General features: G+C 43.0%; 1 protein-coding gene across 1 annotated transcript in view; it reads left to right on the top strand.

The window, feature by feature from the left end:
• The first annotated feature begins 491 nt into the window (after positions 1-491).
• UTRN (utrophin) overlaps positions 492-12,343 on the top strand; it is a 377,019-nt gene continuing 365,167 nt past the window's right edge. The window contains 1 exon segment of the mRNA XM_009325465.1: positions 492-605. Coding sequence (XP_009323740.1) covers positions 527-605 — 79 coding nt within the window. The 5' untranslated portion in view covers positions 492-526.

Genomic DNA, 12,343 nt, shown 5'->3' with positions numbered 1-12,343 from the left:
CAGCTGGCACATGCCCCAGCCCGGCAGGAGCGGGGCTCCCTCGCTTTGCCACCCCTCCCAAGACGGGGGGTACCGGTTGGTGCCAGCTGGGTGATGGGGGGTGACGGTATCGCTGGAAGGGCTGTGTCCTGCCCCTCTGGGGTGCACGGGTGGGCATGGGGTGTCGCCCAAGGATGGCTGAAGCTTCGCTTTCGTGGCTGGGGATTAAACTGGCCAGCAGCACCCCTCTGTGCCATCTCGCTTTTTAAATCCCATAAGGTGTCCCTCGGCAGAGGCACAGCGAGTGGCTGGGCGGCCCCCCCCCCACCCGTGGGCAGTGCTTTTTTTGGGCATGGCCAGCAAGCCATGCCATCGGTCCTGGCCTGTGCTTCCCACGCGGAGTCACACCTGGTGTAGCCCACGGAGTTACGGTGCCTCTCTGCTCCTGGTCCTGCGCTGTAGGTGCTGGTGCTGAGCTGGGGCCCTCCATGGGAACTCTCTCCTGGCGGATTTAGGCTGTGCCCGTGGTGTACCCCAGCCTGCGAGCATGGCCTGCGTCTCTGACCAGGAGGAAGGACCTGGTGGGGGACACAGCGAGTTCAGCGACATCATTAAGTCCAGATCAGGTAAGCTGTCGAGAGAAACGGTGTTTTCCTGTTTTCTCCTCTACGCGTAGCTTCTGACGTCAGCTTGCATTTTTAAACAGCACGTTTTTCCAACTGTTTTTTTGGCCATATATTGGTAGCACAGTGAGCGACTGAGGCTGTTTGGGCAGCTGTCCTACAATTAAGTAATAGTAATTGTAGATTTCTTTTTTTTTTTTTTTTGACAGCGTTAGTCAAGTCTGTTTTGTTTGGGATCCACCTCCTGCATTATAATTACCTCTGCTTTTGTAAATAACCATGTGCTTGAAGTGCTCTTATGCAACCTAGTGTTGGCAGCTTTTGTGTTTATTCTCAGACACTGAAAGTGGCAACTGTGGCCACAATACTGCACCTCCTAAAAGTGCATCGCAGTAGTGCTCATGCAGTAAACTAATGTGCTCCCTCCTTAATGTAAAACAGTTGTCTAAGGCTACTCACTCAGGCATTTCCTCTAGCAAAACATTCACGTAACAGAACTGAAGGTTATTGGAAAAACGTGGGGTTTTTTTGGTTGTTGTCCGTTTGAGTCTTCTGAGGCTCTGGCGGATGCTGGGGGGAGGGTAAGGAGGTACCCTCGTTTTAGCAGGGGGAGAGCAGAGGCTTTGGACGCGCAGAATTAAGTTGTTTAAACCTTGATACAAGTGTGTGCTACGTCCAGAGACTGGATGCTTGCTTCTTTAGCCTCAAAGGCTCTCTTTTCTCTTTTAAATGCAAAATGCTCCTGTTGTCAAAAGATTTTCCTTTGATACCTGAAGGTTTTGTTTTTTTTTTAAATGCTCCATACATTAAAATCTGTAGCTCTTCGGTTGGTGGTGATTTCGTATGTCAGATTACTTGGATGCGGGTTTGAATCTGGATCCCGTTGGTGTTGGAACAGTTTGTTCCTTAGACCTCCTCTTTCTGAGGAACGACACCTTTGGTGGAGGCAGTCTTCCTCTTAACTTCTGGAAGTGCAGTTTATGAAACAGAAGTGCTTGTGGTTTTCCATCTCGAATTCTGTAGTGCTGCCTTACATTTTCTGTTGTTATTTTGAAACCCCTGGACATAACTTTATAAGTGTGTAGTCAACACCTCTAAGGGCTTTGAGTTTGGGGATGGCTTGCAGACAGTTTGTATGCCTATATGTACACAAGTACTACGGTTTTATAGGATGTCTGAGGAAACACAGCTGTATTTGAGGTTTTCCTTGGATGAAGAAATTGTACAGTAAGTTCTGTTGTTTTGGTTAGGGCAGACAATTGTAAATCTCCTGTTATAACTGCTTTAACTTTGTTCTCTGTTAATGAGAAAATGATGTATATTCTAATACTCACAAGGCTAAAAGACTTGAACATTAAATTAAAAATAGCGAGTGAAGATTGATCTTAAATAATTAATCTTTTCTAAATAATACGCTGGTTTGGATCTGGATGTGCGATTTCTTCAAGTTAATTACTGTACTACATAGCTCAGATCTGAACCGTTCCCTACAAGTAAACCTGTGGGAGGGATTTGCTAATGAAAGGGCTGAAGTTTCCTGAAGTACAGATGGCAGCAAATTAAAGGCTAGTTGTCAGGACTGGGGAAAAAATATTTTAAGCTATGCTTCCATTTTTCCTAGATCTCTGGAAAAGAGAATGCCAATTTTGATACTTACAAAGGAAAACTGAGGTGTTTCTTGCTGGGAAGATTTCTCCAGCACGGGATGTTCTTCACAGTATAAGTGGCTGGAGTACAGTAGAAGTGTTACCTTAACATTTGGGGTAGCTAGGGGTCTGTTTGGGTTTTGAGGCTACAGAGAGCAGAAGTAGACAAGGTTTAGAATCTCCGCTTCCTTTCTTTTGTCATAGAAAATGGGCTGTTACTCTGTTTCTTGCTACTCTGTGAGTTAATCACCTGTGATATGGGAAATCTCTACATTTCAATTAGAGAGAGCATGCAAATATGCATTTAATATTTTCACTCTTAATAAATAAAATACCAACCCTGCTTCTAGTGGGTAAGAATCTTTAAGTGATTTGATATGTCATAATATTTTTGAGTACATATTATTCCTATGCATTTTTAAATAAGAACACTGAAAACAATTGACTCTATTCTTGTAAATAAAAGACGAGAGAGAGAGATGTAGAATGTCCTGTGTAAAGATCACTCTCTCTCTCCCTCTCTCTGCTCTCCTGGGCAATTGTCTGTCTGTCTTTTTCAACATGTTTTTCTTCATCTTTTTGGAACGGATCACCAAGCTGTCAGGATATCGTGGTTACTTAAAAACATTCATCTTCTAAAAGTGATGGTTAAGATACGTGGCTAAATTTTATATTTTGTTATAACTTGGAAGAAATCTTTCAGAGGTCAGGCCTTACCGCCTAAAGAGCGGTACTAGTAAAAATGTTTGGAAACATTTGTATCCAAATACAAACTTTAGTCTTTAGCAGCCTGTCAGACTGAATATATTGTCTTTTTTGAAGTCATTGCTGCTTTAGTTATCTTGCTTTGGAAAACTGGGAAGCAGTTAGAAAGCCATAAAGGTGGCACTGTTAATAGAGTGATTGGGTATTGAAAACTTGAGCTTTGATCTAAAGTTACTCTTATGAGACTGTAATAAGACACACAAAGTTTTGCGGCTGCTCAGGGCTGTGTGGTGCCCGTCTATGCCTGTTTTTATGAACAGAACAAGCTGTGTAAATTTTTTTTTCTTAACGACTTGTAATTGGGAAGGTACCAGCGTAGCATGTGAAGGATATAGGAGAACTGCAGAAAAGCATAATTTTTCTATAAAGCAATCAAAATCAATTAACAGCGGATTGGATTTCTATTTGTTGCTTGTGCAAAAAAAAGTGTATGTGTCACAGGTTTTCACAGATGGGAAAAAGTAATTTTGCAAGTATCTAATTCATCTTTTGGGGAGTTCAAACTGAGAGGATGAAGGATAAAATACCTTGAACGGAGATCCCTGTATGTTATTGATTACGTTGGAAATACTTTTTCCTGCAGTGGTCAGCAAGAAAACTTTCTGTGAATGTGCTATATGCTGTAGCTGTTGTCAGTGTTAAATGCTTGATTTTCCAAAGCAAAAGAGTTGTTGTGGTTTTGGTTTTCTTTTTCTCCCCAGTAATCTCACTTTTGTGACTTGTGATACTAAAGAAAGAAAGTAAGACTCCTTTCTGTTGTCCAGTTAGCATTTATTATTTTCTGCTTTGGATGTGGCTCTTCTTTGATTAGATAGTTAGCGCTGATCTACATGTAGCTATAAGTTATTTTTGAAGACACATCTTCTGCACTTAGAATAGAATATGATGGTGACCAAAGCTGCCTTTAAAATAACTGTTGGCTGTGGTAATTATAGGGGAGGCTGCTTTATGTTCGCAGAAGAACCAAGCGTCTTTTTGCCTCCCTTCCTCCTGCACCAGTGGTGGATGCTGATGGCTCTGAGTGTCTGATGTTTAAGGAGTAGGATACTTGTTCCTGGATGGTTGCGTTGGGTTTATATATTTATAATTTGCATTTATTTAGCATTATTAAGCTGTGCTATGCCTGTGCATCTGTATGATTGCTTGCTATGGAAAAGCAGTGTTCTCTTTTTTTTTTTTTACTTCCCTATAGTATGAAGTAATGTATGTGGAGCTGATTTATATCTTTGAAAGGCATCTTGTGCAGATAGGTGAGCTTTTCTCATTGCAATAGCTTTCAGGAAGGAATGCTGTGGGATGATTGCCTTACAGTGGTGAAAACAGCGCTGTCATCACCGGGCTTGAAGAACAGATGAGTCTTTGCTATGATTAATTATGGAAAAAAGACAAACTCACTTAAAATCTGTCATGGTAGCTTGGAATGGTAATATATAATTAAACAGTAAGACATGACAGGAAAAACATTTCTGGAAGATTACTTTATGCCTCTGGTGCATTTTAAAATATAAGTTCCTGTCTAAATTGAGGGGAACTTAATTCTCCTCATCTACCTTTCATTTTTAATTACATTAAATATATTTGACTGAAAGACTGCTTTGAGAAATTGTAGCTTATTTTTGGACTTCTTGGGCAAAGCTCGTTCTGAGAACTGCTGCTGTTGTCTGTCTGTCCCCATGAAGCAATGCTTACTTGGCCGGCAGCCCCCTTCCTCCGGGATCTCCCTGCCCTGCGGTGCCACATGTTGCCTTTGGAACCAGTTCCTTCGGTCGTGCCTCTCGCTGCCAGATTGCTACGGGCCAAATGCACTGCTGCTCATTTGTCATTTTGGCTCCGTCGGTGTGAAACGGCCAGGAGCCATTATAGTTGCAGGCGGACCCTTAGGATTCTGTCAAGTGGGCGTGGAGTTGGCGTAGCCAGTTTTGCACTGTGTGAACTCTTCAGGGACGTTTGTGCGGAGTGTGTGCGGACAAGGTGTTAAAGACAAGCGACAAATTTGCTGCTTCTTATTTCTACCCACTAAAATGACTGTTTTTCAAAACTAAACCTTTCGGTTGCTGTAGCCTGGCTCCCTTCCGTCGTTTGTATCGCCTCCTTTTCTTGGGCTGTCTGGTGGGGACAGATTGGATGCTGCAATGAAGACAGTTCTAGGGTATTGCCTAGCATTTATGAAATGGCAGATATATAAGTACCAGGCTGGCTTCTTCTAGTCTCTTGATTGGTAGGTGAAGAAATAACATATGCTGCTCTGTGTGTTTGAAGCACGACTTTGCCTTGGAATAGAAATTGAGGCTCCTTGGGGAGGAAAAAACCAAAACCAAACCATAAAAGCAGCCCATTAATTCGCACGTGCTCTGCCAGGAAAAGAAGACATAACTCTGGGCAAGAGCTGCTATGTGAGGCACCGCGTGTAGTGTGTTAAGTGTTTCTAAAGAGGTCTAAAAGTCGGAGTGGGGAGAGGCAGCTGCTGGCGGTGTGGGACCCCCCACCGATGAGGATCCCGTGGAGAAGGGGGGCCTAGGTGAGGGGCAGACCAGGAGCAATGTGAAGTTCCCGGCTCCACCTCCCCCAGCACCCTTTGAGGCTCTGTCCCCCCTTCTGCCCTCAGCCCTCAGGTCATGTATCATGAAGATGTTTTCATGTGCAAAGAAATTCTCAAAGTTCGCAGCACTGGGCAGCTTAGCAAAGAATTAGCTGTGCTGTCTTAACACCTCTCACTAGCTGCTCCTAATTTTCCTCCTCACCTTGACTATTCCTCCTAGCAGAATCCGTGGTGTGTGGGTTGACTCTTGTGAGCAGGGAAGAGTAGGGGCAGTATTGTTATTAACATCTTTCGAATGTGAGTAGGTGGGGAGCCGGATGGGCATAGGTAATTCAGTGTAGGTGTGGAAGGGTGAGGGGAAGAGCATGTGGGCTCCAGCTGAGCTTGTGTTGCTTCAGGACAGTATAGCTGCTCTGCTGCCAGGTAGCAGCATGGATTGGTGTGCTCAGAGCCTGCATGATCTGCTTTTCATGTGCTGTATGGTATCCCTCCTTCGAAGGAAAATGCACAATTAGAAGAGTGCAGCTGTTCCCACCCATCCTGGGAGCTGAGATGCCCCTAGCACGAAGTTGGGGAGAACTGCATTTATTTGGATGCCTTAATAACAGTGTGAAGAACGAATAACAGGGTTTAAACATCGTGAAGTGGGAGGAAGGAGTTGCATTGTCTGACTTCTTATTGTGTTGATGAAAGAATAACTTTTAGTGCTCCGTACTTTGTCAGAAGTCTGTTTTATATCTTCCTCCCCTCCCCCAGTGTGTTTCTGGAATGAAATGGGGAAGCAAGCTGAGCTGTAATTTCAGAAAGTGACAGTATATCCTCAGAAGAAAGCTGGGAGTTTTAAAGGTAGTGACAAAAATAACAGGCTAAGGAAATAGAAGAGCCCTCTGGCACATGTGCGTTTGACAGAAGACAATGATAAGGCTCTGTTGCAAGCTGTAGTTTTGGGAATGAGGCAAGAGACTACTGACTTGTAAATATATGCAGCTGCAAAGTCAGTGAAACATCTGCTATCAAGAAGGAGAAGACAGAAACTGCCATTTGTTTATTTATTAGGTTATGACATCTTTGGACCTCTTCTTTGAAAGGTCATCCAAACCACCTGATACTGCCTTTGGAGAGAGTAAAAAGAAAAGCTTGCTTTGATTATTGGAACTGAGTTGGGCTCAGCCCTGAGTGAGCCAAAAAAAAAAAAAAAAAAACCGAACAAAAAATAAGAACACTTGCAATTATCTTTTGTAGTCACTTATCTGTGGGACCAGCAGGTTGGGGCTGTCACAGTTACTGGCTGTCACTCCAGGTGCATGTCTGAGCAGCCAGGAGACTCTGACGTGGCTGTGGACGGTGCCTGGGGAGGCTGGGACTGGGCTGGGCGCTGGTTGTCGGTGAGGAGGCTGCCAGAAGATGGTCAGCCGTAATGGGGAGGGTGCGGGCAGTTGCAGTTCCAGGTTTGAGTCTGTCTGGGTGTGTTACGGGCTGTGTCTTCCCTCTGACTGTCTGACCAGCTCTGGATGTGATCCCCAGCAATGCAGGGGAGGCTGGTTATCAATGGGGACCCATCTACAACCGTGGCAGTGACCTTCTTGTGAAGGTTTCTTATGCTCAGAAATGTGTTTACTCTATCTAAAAATGCAAATTATTAAATTCATTAATCTGAGTGCATGGGACAGATGCATTAAACATGCTGGAGAGATGCTGGAGAGGAATAACTTGGGCATTGCCTGGCCTCACTGGTAGTTTCTCTTGTAACAAGGCAGCTCTTATGCTGCCTCTAATGCCGGAGAAGCATAAGAGGCAGCTCTTATGCTGCCTCTAATGCCGGAGAAGCATTCTCTAGCAGCCTAGCTTTTTTTCAGGTGTGTGGGTCTCCTGCTGAGTGTGGAAGAAGTGAAGAGCTGGTGGGAGATAGCGCGACTGTGTGTTTCAGTAAAAGACCAACTTCTATCTTGAAAATATTGGATACATGCTGATAGGAAAGGATGTGGCTACATGACAGAGATTAGATATGTATTCTTAAGGTTGTTTTGCTGATCAATATAGGGAATGTGCAGCAGTACTTTTCAGCCATAAGTTATTGGTAATGAAGGTCCTTTCTGGACTTCAAGACCTTTTACCCTCACCTTGTGGAAAACAGAGGACCCACCATCCAAAAACTCTGAGAGATTTTGTAGAGGAATTAGACAAACGTATATGGACAGTCACTGGCTTATGCATTTAACTGTGGAGGAACATACAGTTAACCCATGAAACAGCATGCTTTGGGTCTCTCTAACTCATTTCACAAATAACTTTAGTTAGTTCCTTTGTACTCGGCTTTTATTGCCTAGCATCAAATGTGGTTTTTGCTTCTCTCCTAAATTAGATCATGGCAGAGGACCAAAGGTGGAATACGCTCTTAAAATGTTATGTTACAAATTATTGATCAGAGAAAAGTGGTGTGATGGATAAGTTCTGAAATGTTTTGCTAGCTTTTTTATTGTTATTAATTTATGATGCTATCCTGGATGAGCAGAGTACTCTGTTCATGAATAACAAATGGAGGAGATTTATTTGAACATTTTATGGGAGCATGCTGGGAATAGGGTGAAGCCTTTTGGTTTCTGTGTTATTTTAATAGTTATATTATAAAATATGATTGTATTAAAAAGAAGAGAATAAATAAAGTAGTATTTAAATGCCAACAGACCAAGACCTTTTTATTCCCTCTTTCTAGGCTTTTACTTCTGTTTTAACTTAATAATGAACAACAGCTATAGTCAGCATAAATCATTTCCAGAGAGAGTTCATTGCTCTCTCTTTTCCCTGCTTTCTACATGAACATCTTGTTCTTGGATGAGGCTTCTCGTGGAAATTCACGGGAACACAATGTGTTAACATCGTGCCTCTTTCTTGAGAAAAGACTTTGTGGAAATTGAAAGTCTGGTAGTTTCCTTCTGAATATAGTTTTGCTTTCTGGGATGGTGGTGCGTAATCTCTCTGCTCTGAATGCTTTTCCTCTTTACTCAGGAATTTTTCTCTTGGACCTGGCCATAGGGCCCGATTTAGAGCTTGCTGGTTTGATTTACTGAGCTTTTTAAAAAAAAAAAAAAAAAATTAAAAAAATCAGTTTTTAGCTAATTTCACACACTGTTCATTTGGAATAGAGTCTATTAAGTTAAATCTGAGAGTTATTAAAGGTCACAGTACAGATGTGAAGTATTTGCTCTGGTCTTTCTACTCAAAAAATACCTTTACGCACTTTATGATCTCGGCAGAGGAATAGTCTGTCTGGTGGAGTGTCAGACTTGTGCAGTGCCCAGGTACTTTCAGGTGAGGATACCCTTTCTCCCTGGGTGCACTGAGGATGGGAGCAAACACTCCAGGCTGCTGCAGGTTCCTGGCGGGCTGTGGACCACGAGCTGTTGCATCCTCAGGACTCTGCTCCTGCCTCTGACTGTGGCTTGGGTGCCTCAGGAGAGGCTGCACTTCAGGACGTTCCTCTACTTTAATTTTTGTTTCTTTCCTTTTTTGGTTTTTTTATTCTCCTCCACCTCAACTTGAGCGTTATTGTTTGAATATTGAGATAATTCAGGACAAATGGACACTTAAAAAACCCAACCAAACAAAAAACCCCATCCCCAAACCCCCCGAAACCACTGTTCTGGTTTCACTGGGCATTTGAGAATTTATTAAAGCAATGAAATATGCCATAACTTCTGGAAGATTATGCTGCTTATCTTAATAGGAAAAGTCAAGTGTTGACTGTTGTATTAATGTGGAAGTGAGTTTCATATTGAACTGCACAACTGAAATTGACCAGAGGAAAGAGGAAGGAAGAGTTCAAATGGGGTTGTGCCCATTGTTACAAATGTCATACCACTTTGCATGTGTGTGTGTTTTGTTTTGTTTTTTTTTTTTAAGGCTATTGAAACCTAATTCAAGTTCATTATTTGCCCTCTGGATGTTAACAGAAAGTTCCTTCTTGATTACAGGAAAAACAGTATTAAAGGAAAGGGGACTAAAAGCCCCCTTTGCAATCTGTAACTTTAGTGGGGTGCTCTACAGAGCCTGTAGATGCCAGGCTCCTCACCTGGTGTTCTGCGCTGCTGCCTCACCAGATCCCTCTTTTTTTTTTCCCTGTTCCTCGTCCGCTGGTGAAGAGCAACGTGTAAAAAATACTGAGTAGAGGTGCAGTTTTAACAAAATGCCCAGGTGCATCATGCCTCTACTGGGAAAAACATTTTCTTCTATTTATGGGTACTGGGAAAATAATGGCATCTGTTTGCAGCATGTTTCAATGTGGATGCTTTTCTTGGTCCCTTCTGATCCAAAGAAAACTAGATCAGTTGAGACTTGGAGCTGTTGAGATGCAGGAGAGCAGTAACTGCTGCGTCAGCTGCAGTGGTGACTGTTACTTCTCAGTCCTACAGCAGAACCTCTCTTTGAATGACACCTCTTTAGAGTTTGGCAAAATGCCTTTTTAATGCCGAAAGGATTAATGCACTGTCTACATCTTTCTTCCACATGCGCATGGCAGGAGGGAGCATGAGATTCTGCTATTAGGACTCAGGACTGATTTCTCAGGGTCTTTGTGTAGATGCCCCTCTAGAGAAGTAGGCTTCAGAAGTGAGGACCTGAGAAAACTCTGAAATTTGGTCTTTTTTGATCTAAAGCAGCTGTTTTGAAAGATATTCATTTAGCCTGTAACGAAGTAAGTAGTTCCTAAAACTTGGGAAATTTGAAGTTAATGAATTCCATGTAAATTGTATTTTGTTGCTCACCTTTGTTTTAAGAGGGGAAATAATTTCCATACTAGGTCATGAAGGCTATTGTCTTTCCAAATCTTTCTGAGCTAGGAATTTCCTGACTTCTTTGAGGCCGCCTTCTCTACCTGTAATCTGCTGGAGCAGGTTTTCTGTCACTTTATGGTAATAACCTCCTTTTCTCAGCAGGCAGCGTTAAATATTTCATCATTTTTTAAGGATAGTAGTTACTTTGCTTACATAGTGACTAACAGTATTGGGTGTGTTCATCTCCATGAAGAAAATGCAGAGACAGAACTCACCTTTTTTGATTTTTAAAAACAAAAAAAGCCCCCAACCAAAAAAAGCCTTCCTAATTGAAAATCCCCAAATTGTCTCTGGTTTAAAAGATCACTTAATTTTGAGCGAGGCACACAACATGGTTTTGGTGTGACAGAGCTCTTTGCGTGATCATAGGGTACCATATCTGTAAAGAAAGGAAGTTGTGTTCACATAAATGTTTTTGCTTCCCTTAAGTGAGGAGGTGCAATGGGAGGAAAGAACAGTAGCTGGTCTCTCAAAACGAGTTGCTTTTGGTGGGTGATCACCCCCAATTGCTAGTCTGGGAGTCATATTTCCTCTCAGAGAAACAGTGAAGTTAATGCCAGGGGTGTGGTGGGGAAGGTGAGGTCCCATGGTCTGGCCTGTCTGAGACATCAGGTGGGACAGAGTCTTGGTGGTAACAAGTGCCATTTTCATGTGTCATGCAGTGTAAACAAAGCAGCCCCCAGAATAGAAGGACCAAACCGGAAGAGTGTACGGGACAGAAGCAGACTCTTTGCTCATCCATCTCCTGTTAGCACTAATGCTGGCCGACTGGCAGTTGTGAGACTGGGATATTTATACTTCTCAATTTGAGCCTCCATGTTATAAACATAAAATATGACAGCCTGCTCTCTGCCTGAGTGTATAAACTTGCCTTGCTGTATATACCTGGTTGGGCTGGCAGAATTTGGGGTTGAAAGAAGATGCAAAAATGCTTTGGAGTAACTGGAGTTAAAATGTGGGATCTTGAGTCTGATGAGATGTAGCTTGTTTTACACAGGGAAGTTGTTGTGGCACATACAAACCAGAGATTCATGTAAAATGTTATGACAGTATAGAATGGCCAACCTAGCTAATTTACAGCCAGGGCGACTTTGTAATTTTTTGTGGCATTGATTTATTATCGTTTGTCTTGTTTGTGACTAAATGAATAATATAAAAATAAATGTCCTGTTCAATTCCAAGTATAAGGATAATAATTTTTGAATGTGACATGCAGTTAAAAATAATTACCCAAAATAAACTAAAAAGTCCCAAACCTTGCTTTTTGAAAATCATACTTCGGTTCTTCCCAGCAGTTGCTTTTCTCTGTGTGTGTGTGCACTGTTCCTCCTCTGCCTTGTTCAGCTTCATGGTTTTTCTTCCAGCTGGAGGAAGACTGCAGTGACTGCCTCAGTGTTTGCTGCATGGCGTGTGGGGGGAAAAGCAAAAGAGCTGGAGAAGCTTTTTTTCTTCCTGCTCTCATCCCGGTACAAGGGAAGGGTGGAAGGGCTGATGTGGCAGTGCTGGCTCCAGCTGCCCTGGGATGTGTCCCGGCGCCTGGCTGGGGACCCCTGTGCTCCTGTTTTTCAGGCAGCATCTTCTCTGCGCTGCGCACAGAAGGCAGTTTGACATAATCTAAAAATCTAGTGAAACAGGTGGAAAATGTCATAATACTTTTTTTTTCTGCTGAACTCTGTTGCTTCTCTGGCTTCATCTCCCTGGCCTGGCAGGCATTTGGGGGGAGGGGGGGAAGGCGGGGGAAAGCATTCCTTGAGGATTTAGCTGCTGCTCTAGATCATTTTCACGGAAGATAACTCCGGTGAAGACAGAGTTGTTTGCAGAGATGCTTGTATGAATATTTGTACAGAGAAGACTTAGTGGAAAATGAGCTGAGGGCAGTTACTACTGGGGCCTAGATCAGAAAACGTTTTGGGTGCTTGATGAGAAACTCCAGGGCCTGGTGCTACCAGAGCAGTTGGGTAG

Source organism: Pygoscelis adeliae, unplaced genomic scaffold (assembly GCF_000699105.1).
Source record: "Pygoscelis adeliae isolate BGI_AS28 unplaced genomic scaffold, ASM69910v1 Scaffold300, whole genome shotgun sequence".
Lineage (NCBI taxonomy): Eukaryota > Metazoa > Chordata > Aves > Sphenisciformes > Spheniscidae > Pygoscelis > Pygoscelis adeliae.
The sequence above is the reverse complement of the archived record's forward strand: the minus strand, read 5'-3'. Positions and strand labels throughout refer to the sequence as shown.